Source organism: Hypanus sabinus, chromosome 3 (assembly GCF_030144855.1).
Source record: "Hypanus sabinus isolate sHypSab1 chromosome 3, sHypSab1.hap1, whole genome shotgun sequence".
NCBI lineage: Eukaryota > Metazoa > Chordata > Chondrichthyes > Myliobatiformes > Dasyatidae > Hypanus > Hypanus sabinus.
Genome location: NC_082708.1, coordinates 98,180,140 through 98,198,758, shown reverse-complemented (window position 1 = coordinate 98,198,758; position 18,619 = coordinate 98,180,140). Strand labels below are relative to the sequence as shown.

At 40.5% G+C, this 18,619-nt stretch overlaps 1 protein-coding gene across 2 annotated transcripts in view; it reads left to right on the top strand.

Moving 5' to 3' along the window:
• The window catches only part of tmem192 (transmembrane protein 192), a 60,986-nt gene extending 43,305 nt beyond the window's left edge, over nt 1–17,681 (top strand). The window contains exons 4-6 of one of the 2 annotated variants that reach the window (XM_059964852.1): nt 6,376–6,507; nt 11,421–11,529; nt 16,764–17,681. In XM_059964852.1, coding sequence (XP_059820835.1) covers nt 6,376–6,507; nt 11,421–11,529; nt 16,764–16,887 — 365 coding nt within the window. In that variant the 3' untranslated portion in view covers nt 16,888–17,681. The remainder of the gene's footprint in view (nt 1–6,375; nt 6,508–11,420; nt 11,530–16,763) is intronic. The other variant, XM_059964853.1, reaches the window with a different exon arrangement.
• Nucleotides 17,682–18,619: the final 938 nt, after the last annotated feature.

Genomic DNA, 18,619 nt, shown 5'->3' with positions numbered 1-18,619 from the left:
ACTACAGATGGCAGAAAACAAGGCAGTTTCGAAAGCCGGTTGCAAGATAGAATGATGGTCTTTTGTGCCTGTGCATGTATTATCCAACTAATTTTTTTTAAAGTTCATGGCTTCTAAAATTTTCAAATGTAACTTCCAATATAAATTGGGAATACTTAGAGTTCATTTACTATTGTTAATTCTCCTCTACTCCCAAGTGATTAACCCTAAATCTTTTTACTTTTTTTTTTGATTCAGCAGCCTGTGAAAATTAAGGTTTCCAAATGTAACTTTTGAGCATTTTAAGAATGCCCCAATATCATTCTTATAATGAAGGTCGAATAAACACATTTTCTTATGTTAATCTTTTTTCTAACTTGCACTCTCATATTTCTAAGATCTGCATATGTCTCTACCCCTTGTGTGTAATGGCACTTTTAGTAACAGTATGGCTTTTCCTGGGTGTTTTTACATCTTTTTGAAATTTCAGTTTTTACCACTCTCTGTCTCCTGCAGTTTTTTCCTAATTTTGGTGAGGCATGCCAGGTAAAGAGCAAATTGGTATAAACATTTTAGGTATATCACTACATCCTGTTTTCCATTTGGTGCTTGTTGACTTGGCAAAAATCCATGCAGAGATATTGGAGAAGAGAAGTCCTGACATTACTAACACTTCTCAATCCTACCACCACCTTGTTGCAAACCAGATCTGAAATTACCATACTCTATATCTTTCTCTGGTGGGAATCTTGCACATATTAGACCTGAAGGTAATAGCCATTTAGGTAATTTTTTATTGTATTCTATCTTAACCTGTTTTTTGTGGTGATTGGGTGGGGCATGGGAATGCATAATGCAAGGCGTGGTATTTTACTGAATTGTGCAAGGGAGCTTGAGCAAAAAAAAATGTTCAAATGAGTTGGGATTTTGCCATTCCAACCAGTGATTTAACTCCAGATTCGATTAGTTGAATTTAGAAAGTAATGATGACCACAAAGTTTATGAAATAGAAAATTACTTGATTTGCTTGTTCTTTTGAAGAAGGAAGTCTGCTGTTCTAGCCTTTTGAGACACATTATCCACATAAATTTTTGAAATAATCCCAGCAAGCTATTCAGTACCAGGGCAATTAAACATGGACAATATTTACTTGATCATTGGATAAAGGACAAAATTTTGACTTAAAAGATTTTTAAATTAGTAATTCTTTAATTCTAAACTGCACATGCTTGCAAACCAGATGTCCTCAGATGAGTTGAATTTTGCACAGAGATCTCTCCTAACTATCTGATCAGGGCATTGGCTTTTTAAAATTGAAATTAGAATTCTCATTATCCATATACAGTGGATTCCAGTTAATTGGGCCATTAGTTTATCAGGACAGCTGCTTATTTGGGTCAACTTTTAAATTACAAAAACTAATCAAGGCAATGGCTTGAATTCCCTTTGTTTATTTGGGACACTATGCCACTTAATTGAGGCAGGAGATTGCTGCTGAACAGTTTCTAACTAGTGTTAGTCACGTGCGTTTGTGTGGCCATTAGACACTACTCTGCTTGGAGTGAAACATTTGTAAATCGTATCAGTTGTATGTGCTTGTGTTATGTTATCCATTTGGGCCAATGGGTGCTAATCAAAAGGTGTGGATTGGTGAACCACCGCAATGTTCTGCGGGCTGCGTACAATACTTCTTTTGAATTGCTCTCGCTGCAATCTGCAGCACGTAACTTGCTTTTAAAATAATGTACTTTTAACTCAATGATCTACAGATCTTGTGATCTTCTGAAGGGCTCAGCAAACCAAGTGGGTACGGCACTTTTAAGCAGGCAAAGGTTCATTATCGTGGCTGGAAGCGGGGCAGGAGGGGTTCTCCAAGCCAGGCTGAAACACAGAGGAATGAGGTCCCCTCTACCCAGCATCTTGTTAGTAAATGTGCAGTCGCTGGCGGACAAAATTGAGGACCTGAGAGCAAGATTGCTGTATTAGAGGGAAATGAGAGATTGTTGTGTTCTGTGTTGGAACTAGACATGGTGTTCTCACAGCAATCAGACCCAAAGGCTTCTCAATTTACAGACGGTACTGAACTGTTGATTCAGAAAAAGCAAAAGATGGAAGTGGGTATTTCATGATTAACTCAGATATGGTTTTGCTGAACTCTTGTTTCCCCCAACCTCAAACACCTAATAGTAAAACGCCACCGGTTCTATTTACCCAGAGAGTTCTGCTCCATAATCCCGATTACAGTTTACTTATTACCAGCAGTTGACTATAACCAAGTGCTTGATGCCATCTTCAAAAAAGAAACAGTCCATCCCATAGCATTTCAAATCATGTCAGTGACTTAAACCAGGCTTATTTAAAGACCCTGCCCAGTTATCATCAATATATAACTTGTAACACCAGAGGTTCCAACACACTGAACCACTGTTTATTAAGATAAGGAATGCCTACTGTTTTGTGCTAAGAATGCATTTCAATAAATTGGATCACTAAGCTATTCTTCTGTCTGCATAGCAGAGGCTAAAGAGCAAAGCTGCAGAGATCAGGACAACAAAGAGATGGTACTATTATCTCTTATAAAGTTAAATCAAGTAACATGGGTGACAGCAGGGTTTCACTTCCAGATGAGCTCAATGCCTTCTATGCTTACTTTTACCATCAAAACATAAAGGAACCATCACAGCTTCCCATAGCCTCTGATGATCCTGTGAGTTCAGTTGTGCGAGCAGCCTTCAGGAGGGTGAACTCATGAAAAGCATCTGGACAGTAAAGCTGTATACATCAGGATGCTCTTTATTGACTACAGCTCAGCATTGAATACCGTCATCCCCTCAAAACTAATCAATAAGCTCCAAGTCCTTGGCCTCAATACTCCCTTGTGAAATTGGATCCTAGATTTCCTCATTTGCAGACCCCAGTCAGTTCAGATTGGCAACAACATGATCTCCTTCAGCACAGGTGCAGCACAAGGCTGTGTGCTTGGTCCCCTACTCTACTCACTTTATAGTGTGTGGCTAAGAAAGTTTGATGACAACACCACTGTTGTTAGCTGAATCAAAGGTGGTGATAATCAAAGGAGGGAGGTTGAAAATCTCTCTGAGTGGTACCATAGCAATAACCTCTCACTCAGTGTCAGCAAGAACAAGGAGCTGGTTATTGACCACAGGAGGAGGAAGCCAGAGTTCCACAAGCCGATCATCATCGGAGGATCAGCAACTTGAAATTCCTCGGTGTAGTTATTTCAGAGGACCTGAGCCGGGCCCAGCATGTAAGTGCAATTATGAAGAAAGCACAGCAGTGCTTCTACTTCCTTAAGAGTTTTCAAAGGTTCATCAGAAAATCTAAAACTTTAACAAGCTTCTAGAAATGTGAAGTGGAGAGTATATTGACTGGCTGCATTACAGCCTGGTATGGAAACACTCATGCCCTTGAATCGAAAATCCTCCAAAAAGTAGTGGATGCGGCCTAGTCCATCAAGGGTAAAACCCTCCCTGATACATGAAACATTGTCACAGGAACAGCATCCATCATCAGGGACCCCCACCGCCCAGGTTATGCTCTCTTCTTGCTGCCATCAGGAAGAAGGTACAGGAGCCACAGGATCCACACCACCAGGTTCAGGTACAGTTATCACACCTCAACCAATAGGCTCTTGAACCAGAGAGAATAACTTCACTCAACTTCACTTGTCCCATCACTGAACTGTCGCCACTACCAATGAACTCACTTGCAGGAACACTTCATCTTATGTTCTTGATATTTATTGCTTATTTATTTATTATTATTTCTGTGTGTATTTGCACAGTTGTATTTTTCACACTGTTTGAATGCCTGATTTGGTGTGGACTTTTGGACTGATTCTGTTACTCTATTATTGGTTTATTGTATATGTCCGCAAGAAAATGAATGTGAAGGTTGTATACAGTGACATATGTACTCTCTTAATAAATTTACTTTGAACTTGCTGGATTATGACATTACTTTATGCAGGAAAGCAATGATGCAATCCATTATCTGCACTAGGTGTCTGCTGATTTTTATCATTTACAGTCAATCAGAAGAATAGGGCAGCGTACACTGGATGAATTCCACTTTACAGTTTTATTAGACTGCAGTGGTATTGGCAGTGATCTAATTTTGTTTTCTGTATTTCATTTAAATATCAGTTTAAAATGGCACTGGTGAATCTTGGCAAATTCTGGCCATTGAAACAAGGAAAACGACTAAATACTTTGTTAATCACACTTTTTCTGGTAAACGATAATTGCAAGCAGTAGTCTGTAACGTCCCTTTAGACTTGGAGGCAAATCGACGTGGTAGAATTGAGGCAAGGCAGCGGGCCCATTGCCAAGAGTGAGGAAGACCCAAGGGTTGATTGATTTTAAGCACTAATTGGAAAGTTTGGGTACAAGCTGAATCGAGGCGGTGGGGTCTAGTCCCCAGTCCATATTGAAGCAACTGAATCCAATGTTTGGATGAAGATTTAAGTGCCGGGCTGAACTGAAATGATTGGGTACAGGCCGAATTGAGACAGCAGGGTCCAGGCCCCAGAGCGTATCGAAGAGACTGAACCTGATGTTTAGACAATTGTAAAGGTCAGGGTGTCGAGGCCCAAGGTGGTTCAGCTCGCTGCTCCACTCTGTGTGGAACCAAGAATCTGTGGACAAACTCTTCGTTGACTCCAGTTCAGAACACTATTTGTTGTGTTTATTGTTTGCATGATTTCTTCTGCACATTAGGTGTTTTGACGGCCTTTTTTTAAAGGGGTTCCTTTGGGTTTCTTTACCTGTTAGGAGATGAATCTCAAGGTTGTGTAATGTATACATCATTAATGTGCTTTGAACTTTGAAATACATAATTTCTTACTGAGTTAAAAACATAAAACTGAGATACTACTATTTAACAATTTCCATGAAACTTTAGCTGATTGGGGCAGCTGCTTAATTGGACCAAAATGTACTGGTCCCAAGTGTCCCAGGTAAAAAGAATCCACTGTATACTTCTGTGAGAATTCTCTTTTTAAAATTAATTTCTATCCCTCTGATTCTGTTAATAAAAAAATTAAAACTTCTGCTCCACCTTGTAATCACAACCTGATTTTAGAATCATTTGGATTTGATTTTGTTTCCCCTTTCCTTGCAAATTCTAAAAGTAATTTCAACCAGATAGCTGAAGTGCAATTTGGGTCATTAGCTGGTTTAATCTATGGTAGGATAATAGAACATTGATGTCATATTTTTGTTATAAATTGTCTTGTATCTTTGAAAGATTTGTCAGTTCCTGTCTCTGTGGTGGATATACTTAATGAAACAGAACCACCCTTTTGTATTCTATCTTGAAGTCCCATGATAGAGCCTCCTTATTGTTGTAGACTTCTGTCCACCCAACAATTTTCTTTCAAAGTTTTTTTTCCCCTGGCCATTCTGTTGTGAAATCCTGAGATAAATGTGTATAATGGGAGAGAAAATCATTTTGGCTTTATAGTCAAATCATTAGAATTGCTTAATGAAAACTCTGGGAAAGCAAACTTTAATTTTTGTATTCTCTTCATCTTTCACTTGATTTCTTGGGTGTGTATCTCTTCATCTTCGTTCCTTAGCTTTGTTAGTACTTAACATAAAACCTGCTTGTTTGCTACATACCTGATTTACCTCTATCATCTCAGCTTTTTGCATGTTTCTACTGTTTATTTCTGGGGTTTCTTTTTAGTGTCTTTTTAAAAGGATAATCTACCTACTACTTTGATGTGTTTTTCTTAAGCTTGTCTCAGTATCCCTTACTTCCAGTATGTTCCCTGTTCCCGGCACCTTTTATTCTCAAGATGCGTGTTCTCATTCTGTGTTTCAATTTAAATAATTTAAAATTAATTGATCTTTCACAAACTTACATCATGGAAGGAATGCATATCACTTTGCAAAAACTGGCCAAGTATGTTCAATAGATTTTATTTTGTAAGATTTCTTATACAGCAGTTAATGAATAAAGACACTGTAAAGTTAAATGGATAATAGGCACCACTGGATACACCTGACTCAATGTTTATAGCCTCAGATGGGATTGGGAGTGGAAATATGGCTATCCAGTGGCCTGGACTGGCATATATACAACTGTAAAAGATTCACAATTTTCCATGGCCACTCCCCACCCCCGCCCCTTACCTCCACATAGTGCAGCAAAGCTGTTTGTGCCTCATGGCTCCCAAAGGGAAGAGAAATGAAGGTATTAAGAGACTTTGTGTTTTATTTCAGTGGCTTATTCAGACTTCCTAATTATATACTCTAAAATAGTTGATATTATAACAAATTTTCATGAAACACAATTTTATTCTCTGTAATTTGTGCACTAGAAAATGTATTTGAGAAACATTTACTGATAAACTTTTATTTTTATATATAGGAACTGCAGTTATCCTACTTATATTTGCAGTGCAACTGTCTTTTGAACTGAAAGGACTCTTGATATACGTAATTCTTGGAGTCTTGACAGTGGAGCTTTTCTGTTCCTCAGTATGCCTCGTCATTTACACAGGTGAGGTGGGAGAAAAGAAGCCAGCATTCCCTGCTGTGTACTTACAAAGTTGCAGTTACAATAGGCATTGCAATAGATTTAACAAGTCTATTTACAAATGAATAATTCCCATTTCCATCCTTCTCAAACTTCACCCTTTCCTGCTTTTCTTAATTAAAAGGCAAGAAATTTGCTTTTGAAAGAATGTTTGCCTCCATTCACTGCTCTTGACCCTCTTCCCCTTCCAGAGCAATTTAACAGTAATATATTCATAAACCTGAACAAAAACAGGAGCAAATTGCATCTATTGACCTGTCCTGATTTCACATTAGAGAGAGATTGGTCTGGCAGCTGTTACTACATGGAAAAATAAAACTTGGACTGTAATGACTTAATATTCAGAACGTAATGAATTAGCATGTATATCACGACTATCAGATATGGACGTGATATTTGATAAGTGTGTTCCATTCACCCTATGCATGCGTGTCCATGAGGGATATTCACTACACTACTTTGATGGTCTGCACTGGATATTTTGGAGGTTGGCTTGCCCGACATGACAATCTAAACCCAAGATGCTTTTTAATTTGCATAGTTTTACATGAACCTTGTTTAATTATAAATTTGCTTGAATATCTGGTAATCTTTTTATTCTAATTCAAACTGCAAGTGAAGGCTAAACAATGTTCTTGTGAACTAGTGGTCGCCAACCCGTCCGACTGGTCGATCTTTGAGACTTTCCCAGTTGATCCCGGAAAAATAAATAAATAAATAAGTACACAAATGCTGTTGAGAGATTGTTTCCGGGTTGCGAGGGTTTTACTTCCGTTCTTTCTGCTCAGTGCGCATGCGTGTAGCTCCCCCGCAACACTCTACACAGTGTAACTCAACACGTACAAACAAGCTGGGTGAACTCAGCAGGTCAGGTAGCATCTGTTGAAATGAACAGTCAACCTGCTGAGTTCATCCAGCTTGTTGATTTGACCACAGCATCTGCAGTGTACTTTGTGTTTACACAGTGTAATTCAGTGGTCCCCAACCACGTAATCAAGCAGGACAGAAGCTAAGTGCCGAGAGCCGCTAAAACTACATTGCGGAATAGACTGGACATAAGGCACCTGCTTCGAGTATCGCTGTATTCCTGTCGTGTTTAACATTCTCTCTTCCCCCCCCCCCCCCCCAAATCGGCCAGTTTGCAAGAATTTTGTCAATATTAAACTGGTCTGCGGTACAAAAAAGGGTTGGGTATCCCTGTTTATACATTATTTTTACTTCCGGTCCTTTCTGCCCCGGTGCACGTGTGTGTAATCGATCTCGCCTTTGACTATGGCTGAGGTAGGGGATCTTGGGCTTAAAAAGGTTGGTGACTACTATTGTAAACAATATTCTTGTATTCCTCTGAAACATTGAAACTGAACAACCTGAGCTTACTAAAAATTAAAGTACCCCACTTGGAGTACTGTGCTCGGTTCTGGTCGCCTCACAACAGGAAGGATATGGAAACCTTAGAAAGGGTACAAAGGAGATTTACAAGGATATTTCCTGGATTGGGGAGCATGCCTTATGAGAATAGGTCAAGTGAACTAGGCCTTTTCTCCTTGGAGTGACGGAGGATGAGAGGTGACCTGATAGAGGTGTAAAATGATGAGAGGCATTGATCGTGTGGATAGTCAGAGGCTTTTTCCCAGGGCTGAAATGACTACCACGAGGAGGTACAGTTTTAAGGTGCTTGGAAGTAAGTACAGAGGAGATGTCAGGAGTAAGTTTTTTACTTAGAGAGTGGTGAGTGTGTGGAATGAGCTGCCAGCAAAGGTGGTGGAGGCAGATGTGATAGAGTCTTTTAAGAGACTCCTGGATAGGTACATGGAGCCAGAAAAATAGAGGGCTATGGGTAACTCTAGGTAATTTCTAACGTAAGGATGTGTTCGGCACAACTTTGTGAACCAAAGGGCCTGTATTGTGCTGTAGGTTTTCTATGTTTCTGTGTCTATTTTTCAGTTTTATTTCCTTTTTAAATGCCAATCTGGATTCGCCTATTTTGACAACTGGGTTTCTCAGCAAGACTTTTGCTGTACATTTTCAGGTACTTGCACAATGATTGTTAAAAATCGATGTTTCTATCAAGAGATTAACTATTCCCTTCAATTCCTATAATTTACAGACTTAGTATTATTTGCAATGACTCTTATAAAACTAAACAGACTTTTTCTGGTGTATGGCAGCCAGCATTATCAAATTATGTCTGATTACCTGTGGGGCTGGACTGTTTGCTATTTTAACTAATCCATAATATGATTTACGCTCTGTAGTCCTTAAAATTATTATATTTTTGTACCTTTTATAGTTATCCACAGAAAGATTTCAAATGTTAAAAGGCATGGACAGAGTGGATACAGCAAAGTTTTTCCCCATGGTGGGGGAGTCTAGTACAAGAGGGCATGACTTAAGGGCATGAAGGGCGCCCATTCAGAAAAGATGCGAAGAAATTTTTTAAGCCAGAGAGTGGTGAATCTGGAATTTGTTGCCATGGGTGGCAGTGAAGGCCAAGTCATTGGGTGTATTTAATGCAGAGATTGATAGGTATCTGAGTAGCCGGGGCATCAAAGGTTATGGTGAGAAGGTGTGGGAGTGGAACTAAGTGGGAGAATGGATCAGCTCATGATAAAATGGCGGAGCAGACTCGATGGGCCGAATGGCCAACTTCTGCTCCTTTGTCTTGTAGTCATATCCGGGGTTTGTGATCTCTTCTTTGGGGATGATAAAGTAGACGAGAAGCAGTGTATGGGCTCAGTTTAAAATTCCAGCACAATAGACAAGTCCAGTAAACTAAATCAAATCATATTTGGATTTTGGGGCTTTAACACTATTTTAATACAAATTAAGATAATTCAAATAAAGATGTTCTTTAGGAACTAAACGCTCCTTCTGGAAGAGACTAAATTAAGTCTATCTAGACAGGCATGTGGTGCTCTAAATTTGGTTTTGTACACTTGCACCTTTTTGTTGTTGTTCGGTCGTCCAAGGCGTTTTCATGGCAAGATGCCTTTCTTCCGCGCAGAAACTGCGGCTGCCCAGGTTGGGACCTAACTGGCTTTGAACTCGAACCATCTGCCTTGAAGTCCCGTGCTGATGCCACTACACCACCAGCCGACCCCTACACTTGCACCTAGTCAACGCTAATCTTCACTCTTGGCCCAAAAGAAAGTGCTTTGGTGTATACAATTGTTATTGCTGGACTAAAGGCCTTAATTGATTTTGAGATACAAACATGAAACACCAAATACCTTGTTACATGCTTCCAAAGTTCCTCACTGTTAAATCTGCCAAATAGTCTTTCCATCATAGATGCCTTGCTTACACATTCACCTTCTGGGTCCTGTGGATCTCCTTATTTTTGAAAGAGAATGGACCAAGTTTAATTTTAATGGCCTTGCTTTTCATGACTCAGGATAATTCCATCCAATCTAAGGCTCTGCCTCAAGTGTTCCCTACTTTTTTTTGTCAGTTTAGTTCACTGACAGATATTTTTCATCTTGGGGCCTTGTCAGTTAAAGTCACCTCTCTTGCATTTTATCTAATGTTTCATGTTTCAATTTAAACAATAAATGTTGCTGTATTTTTTTTAAAGTGCAAGCCAGTAAAGAAAAGCAAGTTGGTTTTTTTTAACCTTTTTTTTTCCTTTTTCAATCTTGCTGGCCCTCAAGACCTGCTAGATTACAAATTGTTAAGCTGGTCTACAGGTTTAGTAATTTACTGAAATATCAAGAATATAGCTCTACACTAGTTATTCTGCATCTAATGTGTGATGTCTGAGTTAGTTCAAACAGATTGCCAAGAAGTGATTGGTGATGGACTCAGTTACTTTGAGATGTCCTTTTTTAAACTAGTCTTTCACTGCAAGAACTTATTTTAAGTTTATTTACTAGCCCTACAAATTTTGTCCAAATCCAGTGGTTTTTGGCTGTGTTGCCATAGGCCTTTTTCACAAATATGTTATTTTCACTAGTAGTATGAAACTGATGGGAGGCCCAACCTGCCATTGAAACACTTTAGCCAGACCTTGCCTAGTATCCAACTACAGTTATAAATTGAACTGCATGTACTTTCTGTAAATGTTTGTGCACTTAAATCAGCTTTCAACCTCTACCTATTTTTATTTCTGTGTCAGTTGGGGACTATTTTAAAATGGAATTAAATAGCACAATTAAAAAAAATAAACACAGACATTCTCCAAAGTTCTACCTGTACAGAAAAAGAATTAAAAGGGGATGGAACTCATCAGTTCAGAAAAGCTATTGTTGGCTTTGTCAAAGCACTTGAGATTAAAAGTGAACGAGAGCTGGAAATGGATTCTTAACAAAGTGAGTGGTTTAGAACTGAGAAACAACAAAATATGCAAGTGCAAGAGCAGTAACTACAGCTTTTCATTAAGGCTGAGAGGCTTTGGCATTGCAGCTGGAGTATTTTGACTTCATCCACCCAGATGCCTGAATTACATCCCTTAATCATGTACTGCAGTTGCTGTGATACGAATGAGATGAGGAGCCATGGACCCTATTGGCCTCAAAATCCTGCAACAGTAAATGATCTGTTAAATTGTCTGATCTTTCAAACAGTCTTTGTACAGTCTAAAGAAACTGAACATGTGTTGGAGGAGCTCAGTCCCTTGACAGCTGGGCAGGAAAGTTGAGTGCAGCACCTTTGTGGTTAATTTCAGCAGTAGCGCAAATGAGAAAATGTAATGGAACATCCATCAGAGAAGAAAAGCGGTGTGACTGTTTATTATCCCTTTAGAAGCAGCTATGGTTTAATTTGCTTCTCATATTGACAAATGGCATTTTTATCTTGTAAAGAGGTGCAGGTTTGTTTTTCTTTTAAAGAGCTTGCAATTGGAATCTTTTGGCGTCTTCTAATTTGTTATTCTTTCACAGTGAGGATAACAAAGTTCAATAGAATGAAACCTTGTCCTGACATCCAAGAGGAAGAGGGAAGACACAGATACCCTAATCGCAGTAATATTCTGTCAGAAACTGGATTCAGGTGAGTATCTTGATGATTTTGATAACACCCTAGTTGCTACTAGGAATTTCAGCAATGGCACAGTTAATGTTTTCTCCAGATCAAAGCATCACTTTGAGTATAATGGTTGTTGCTTCAGAGAGGAAGAGCAGGAACTTGTCCAAATTGGAAACAAGAACAAAGTGCTTGAAAGTATTAGGCATGTGCACGCCTTTTGACATCATATTAACTCCACTGATATGTCATTAAAAATATATATAAATTCTGAACACCTGTCTGTAATTTATAGATGTAAAAATGTGAACCAATTTCTGATGGTTTGATATGTTAAGCTATTGTTTGTCTAGCCATGAAAGATTCCAGGTTTTAAATTTCCTCTTGGTGAAGACTTAAACCCGTGCTAACCACAGCAATAAAGAGATGTTGAAACCAACCTTTGCCCCATATTGTTAGAGGAACAAGATCAAATTCACACTGAGATGAGTGGAAAAGCAACGTTACCAGCTTTGAGTGCAAGAACATTGGTTATTGATTGCACTTACCTCTATACATATGGCTGCATTGACGGCTGTGGAATAGAATACGTGGAGCAAAGTGCAATAGGAACCTTGGAGTTTGATAGTGCAATATGGTCAACAACTGGCATGAAACTCTTTCCTGATTGGGTCAAGCAAATAGGCATCAAAAAAGGAACAGGTGTTGTGTTAATTGACCCTTTGGCTATTACAGAGGATTTTGAATCAGTATCTTCAAATTCTTACATGAGGAAATTTGCAGATGCTGGAAATTCAAACAACACACACAAAATGCTGGTGGAATGCAGCAGGCCAGGCAGCATCTATAGGAATGCTGTTGATGTTTCAGCTTGAGACCCTTTGTCAGGATTAACTGAAAGGAGAGATACTAAGAGATTTGAAAGCAGTGGGGGGGAGGGGGAAATGCAAAATGATAGGAAAAGTCCGGAGAGGGTGGGGTAAAGCTGAGAGCCAGACAGGTGATTGGCAAAAGGGATACAGAGCTGGAGAAGGGAAAGGATCATGGGACAGGTAGGGAGAAAGAAAGGGGGAGGGGAGCACCAGAGGGAGATGGAGAACAAAGTGATGGGCAGAGAGAAAAAAAACAATGTGTCAGAGTTGGGGTAAGAAGGGGAGGAAGGGCATTAACGGAAGTTAGAGAAGTCAATGGTCATGCCATCAGGTTGGAGACTACCCAGCCGGTATATAAGGTGTTGTTCCTCCAACCTGTGTGTGGCTTCATCTTGACAGTAGAGGAAGCCATGGATAGACATATCAGAATGGGAATGGGATGTGGAATTAAAATGTGTGGCCACTGGGAGATCCTGCTTTTTCTGACGGACAGAGCATAGGTGTTCAGAGAAACAGTCTGCGTCGGGTCTCACCAATATATAAAAGGCCACACCGGGAGCTCCGGACGCAGTATACCACACCAGCCGACTCACAGGTGAAGTTTCGCCTCACCTGGAAGGACTGTCTGGAGCTCTGAATGGTGGTGAGGGAGGAAGTGTAAGGGCAGGTGTAGCACTTGTTCCGTTTACAAGGATAAGTGTCAGGAGGGAGATTAGTGGGAAGGGATGGGGGGGATGAGTGGACAAGGGAGTCGCGTAGGGATCGATCCCTATGGAAAGCAGGAGGAGGGGTGAAGGATGTGCTTGGTAATGGGATCCCATTGGAGGTGGCGGAAGTTACGGAGAATTGTACGTTGGATCCAGAGGCTGGTGGGGTAGTAGGTGAGGACAAGGGGAACCCTATCCTGAGTGGGGTGGTGGGTGTATGGGGTGAGGGCAGATGTGCAGGAAATGGGAGAGATGCGTTTGAGAGCAGAGTTGATGATGCAAGACAGGAAGCCCCTTTCTTTAAAAAAAGGAAAACATCTCCTCCTTACTGGAATGAAAAGCCTCATCCTGAGAGCAGATGCGGCGGAGACGGTGAAATTGTGAGAAGGAGATAGCATTTTTGCAAGAGACATGGTGAGAAGAGGAATAGTCCAGGTAGCTGTGAGAGTCTATAGGCTTATAGTAGATATCAGTAGATAAGCTGTCTCCAGAGATGGAGACAGAAAGATCAAGAAAGGGGAGGGAGGTGTCAGAAATAGGTAAATTTGAAGGCAGGGTGAAAGTTGGAGGCAAAGTTAATGAAGTCAACGAGCTCAGCATGCGTGCAGGAGGCAGCGCCAATGCAGTTGTCAATGTAGCGAAGGAAAAGAGGGGGATGGATACCCGTATAGACTTGGAACAGGGACTTTTCCACGAAGCCAACAAAAAGGCAGGCATAACTGGGACCCATGCAAGTGCCCATGGTTTAGAAGAAGTGGGAGGAGCCAAAGGAGAAATTATTGAGAGTAAGAACTAATTCGGCTAGACAGGAGAGTGGTGGTAGAGGGGAATTGGTTAGGTCTGGAATCCAAAAAGAAGCGGAGAGCTTTGAGACTGTCCTGGTGGGGGATGGAGGTATATAGGGACTGGACGTCCGTAGTGAAAATAAGACGGTGGGGGCCAGGGAGCTTAAAATCATTGAAAAATTCAAAGTGTGAGAAGTGTTACGAACATGAGTTTGGTGGGGCAGAAGCAAGTTGAGGCAATGGGTCTACCTGGACAGGCAGGTTTGTGGGTCTTGGGTAGGAGGTAGAAACTGGGTGCGGGGTGTGGGAACTATGAGGTTGGTGGCAGTGGATGGGAGATCCCCAGAGCTGATAAGGTTGGTGATGGTGTAGGAGTAAATAAGGAGTAAATAAGGGGTAAATAAGAGGAGGTATCAGACTTGTCGCTGTGCCTCGGCCAGGTAGAGGTCAGTCTGCCAGACAACAACAGCTCCCCCCTTATCAGCAGGTTTTATAGTGAGGTTGGGATTGATGCAGAGGGAGCGGAATCTTCAAATTTTTGTTCAGAAATGTTCACCTAACAAAACATCCTTGTGTAATAGAGTGTAAGAGAGTTCAGAAGGAAGTCTTGGGCACATACAGTACATGTAGCTAGGGTGCCTAAGACGTTTGCACAGTACTGTAGTAATTTTGTATATTGTACTGTGGGAGGGGGTGGGAGAACAAATTTCAACCCTATTCTGAAATGAGTCTCTGTTATGGACTGAGTGAGAGAGGAGAATCATGGTTAGGAAAAGGGAGAGGGGAGGGAGCAGGAAGCACCAGAGAGACATTCTGTATTCATCAATAAACTAATTGTTTGGAATCAGATGGCCTACTCATAGCTACCTGGACGAAGCCTCTTCCCACTCTCTCTTGTAAAAATGCTATCCTTTTCTCTCAGTTCCCCTTCTCTTCACCGTTCCTGGGATGAGACTTTTCATTTCAGAACTAATGCGATGTCTGCCTTCAAAGAAAAGGGCCTTCCTACCTCCACCAATCAACATTGTCCTCACCTGCTTCTCTTCCATTCCACGCACATCTGCTCTCACCCCATCTTCCAGCCACCCCACCAGGAATAGGGTTCCCCTGGTCTTACCTACACGTCAGTAGCCTCCAAGTCCAGCACCTAATTCTCCTGAACTTCCACCATCTCCGACAGGATCCCACCAACAAGCACATCTTTTCCTCCTTCTCCACCCCCACTTTGTTTTCCACAAGGTTGTCCCCTAGGTGACCCCACTGATCTCTCTCCTGGTACTTATTCTTGCAAGTGGAACCTGCCCCTGTAACACCTCCCTGACTACTATTCAGGGCCCCTAACTGTTCTTCTAGGTGAGGTGACACTTCACCTGTGAGTCTGGTGTCAACTACTGTCTCTAGTGCTCACAGTGTCGCCTCAGTGAGTTCCAATGTAGATTGGGAGACTGCCTCTCCAAGCACCTACACTCTGTCCACCGGAAAAAGTGGGATCTCCTGATGGACACCCACTTCAATTCTACTTCCCATTTCCATCCTGGCATGTCAATCCATGTCAGTCTCCTCTAATGCCGTAGTGAGGCCACATTCAGGTTGGAGGAGCAACCTTGTATCTTCTCTGGGTAGCCTCCAACCTGATGACATAAACATTGATTTCTCCAACCAATGTTAATTGCCCTGCCCTCATTCACCATTTCCATTTCCCCCTCTCACCTTATCTCCTTACCTGCCCATCACCTCCCTCTGGTGCTCCTCCCCCTTACCTTTCTTCCATGGTCTTCTACCCTCTCCTATCTGATCCCCCTTTCTCCAACTCTTTATCTCTTTCAACTATCACCTACCACCTTGTACTTTTTCTTCCTTCCCCCCCCCCCCCCACCACCCCACCACCACCTTGCTCTAATGTCCCATCTTTTTTTCCCAGTCCTGATGAAGGGTCTTGGCCTGCAACGTCGACTGTTTTCTCTTTTCCATCGATGCTACCTGGCCTGCGGATTTCCTCTTGCATTGTGTGTGTGGGGGGAGATGGGGCTTGGATTTCCAGCATCTGCAGATTTTCTCATCTCAAACGACCTTGCCTGGTGTCTCAGGGCTGAGTGCGCCTGCACCCATGCCAGTACTGCCCCCAACCCCTGGTATTCCCTTTTCTTGACACCTGTCTCACACCCCTCCCATGGCACTCCACCTTCGCCATTCCCAGCAGATTCCCAGATTTACAAACTTCTCTCTATTGCACGTTGATAAATACAGTACACTGCAAAACCATAGGCACCCTAGTGCATGCTCTCTCTCTCTGTTCTTCCCTTTCCACATTTCAACAAAATACCAGAATGTAAATTAGATGCTGTACATTGCTGCATGTGCAGTTAAAGGGGCTTTTGGGCATGTGTAAAAGAATAAGCTGCAGGGTTATTGAAAAATGAGGGGAAGGGAATGAATCGAGTGTAATTTCACCCAGGCCACGGATGGATAAGATGTACAAATTAAAATATATATCTATCACAATAGAGCTTTTAATAATCTAACCTAATTACTTTATCTAAGGCAAAGTTTGTGGTGGAGGCAGAGGGGGGCAATGTTCAGGCAGTACTGATAAATGTGGAGCAGTTTCAGTGGGATAATTGGCCCCTACTGTCATTTCTTGTATTTTTGCTATTGTGAAGAAAAGCATGAAGTTCTTCTGTTTCCTGGATAATATATAATTTAATAATATAATTTAATCAAAGTCTTGAAAATAGTGTGTTTGTGGGGTTTTTTTGCATTATTATGTGTGATGAACTAGGCTCAAATTTCCTGCTACTGCCCTGTTTCTACATTTCAAAAATGTTTTATTGATATTATGCACATAAAATTATGAAATGCTATTTTAAAATGAAAATGTTGATGTTTTTATTCTGAAGGGATGGAACAAGCTTGGAAAATCTGGTAGAGAAGCAAGCAGACCTCATAGATTACTTAAAAATGCACAATGTGCAGTTAAGTAAAAGACTACTGGCCTTAATATCCCAACAAGTGCGAGTCTGAGTTTCCGAAAGCTTTAAAATCTAATGAAGGATTGAAAGAAGGCACAGCTTATGCTTTGAATTTTCAACCAGTGAGATACTTTCAAATGTGGAATTTGAGTGTAAATTGTTTAAATATCTTGAAGTCGCCTTGTATTGATGTTGGAAGACTAAGTTTGCTACAAGCATCTTGTTTTCATTTTTAAACATCTGTTACATAAATCAATCGTGGCAAAATTAGCATGGCAAATTTAACTTGCTAAACCTGTGCCAAAAGACCTTGTTATGAACTATAATGTAGAATAATTCTGCATTTGTATGTGAAGATTTTTCTCCATTTTTGCAATATTGACCTTCATTTGCTGTAGCACTGTTGGAGATTTGTCTTCTGGAAATGGCTTTCTTTAATAAATGTTTAGGCTATGAAGGTGTAAAGAACATTAAGCTCCTCTTGAATTGTGCTAAGTATCTTAGTTTGAATTTGTACTGATATGTTAGTCTCTTCAATACAATGATATATGACCTTCTGGGGACCTGACTAAGAGGGAGGTGGGGGGAGAATTTTTCTATTTTGAAAGACTATGCTGATCAAGAATTTCAAATTAACCACTGTTATTCAGTAGTTTGTGGGAACAACTGTATCCCAGTAAGATCGATCATTAAAGAAGAGCTGAGAACGGGACAATGAGGTAGATTTTGATTAATGTGCTCTTGTCTAGCTTTGCTTTTCTGTGCAATTTCCATGAACAATGCTGTTCTCAGAGTATTGTATTGAAACAGTAACTTGAACTTGTTTAATAAATGATAGAGGTCTAATTACTGAAGCTTATTTAACCTTCATTAATTTAACTGATTTCCACCCAGATCCTGAAAGAAAAGATGCTGAATAATGGTGAATTGTTATAGCTGAGAAAAATTAGTTTTATTTTACAATAGCATGATCTTGTTTAACTGGTCTGGAATATAGATTACTAAGCCATGTATATTTTGATTTTACAACTATTCAGATAGTAGTTTGTCCACTTGATAACAGTTACAACAAAGTACTTAATTTAGCTGTCCTTTGCGGAAGGAAATAATTACCTGGCGTGAATTATGTTTACAATTCCGAGCATTTATTCAAAGTCCTGCTTCTATGATTTTTTTAATTGCATTTCCATTAGGAACTTTATTTTCCCAAGGCTTGAGTGTATATTTGTTCACCAATTCAGACTCGGTCTCTTCACTTCTTTGAAATAGTCCTTTTCAGTTTTCACCCCACCTTGAAAATCGAATAGTGATACAGTAGCAGGTGCTCAAAGTCCTTTGTGGTTTCACTGGTGATCTATTTTGAGAAAGATAAATGTAATTAAGACATCTATAATAATGCATTCTATGGAGTGTTGTGAGCCTTCAGTCGGATTATTTTTTGATCATGTCCTGACTGTCAAAGTATTCTTTTATCAAATCCTAACCTGTCCTCTCCCAGAGTCCACTTGTAAACTTCAAGCAGGAGGTGCTGAATAGAACAATCAGCAATGAAGCCTTTTTTAGCCCAGTGTTTTGAGGTTAATTGTAGTATCTTCCTTGTTATAACTGTGATTTGCAAACCTGGTGTGGTTCAGGATTGAAACCCTTGGAGACAACAGTACATTTCCAGAAATTGGTGCAGGAGTAGATGCTTGAAATCACCAGCACAACACTGGTAAGGTAGCAAGCAAGAACTTGGAATGCATAACCTAAGTAGAACATGTTTTTTAATAATTAGTTGAAGT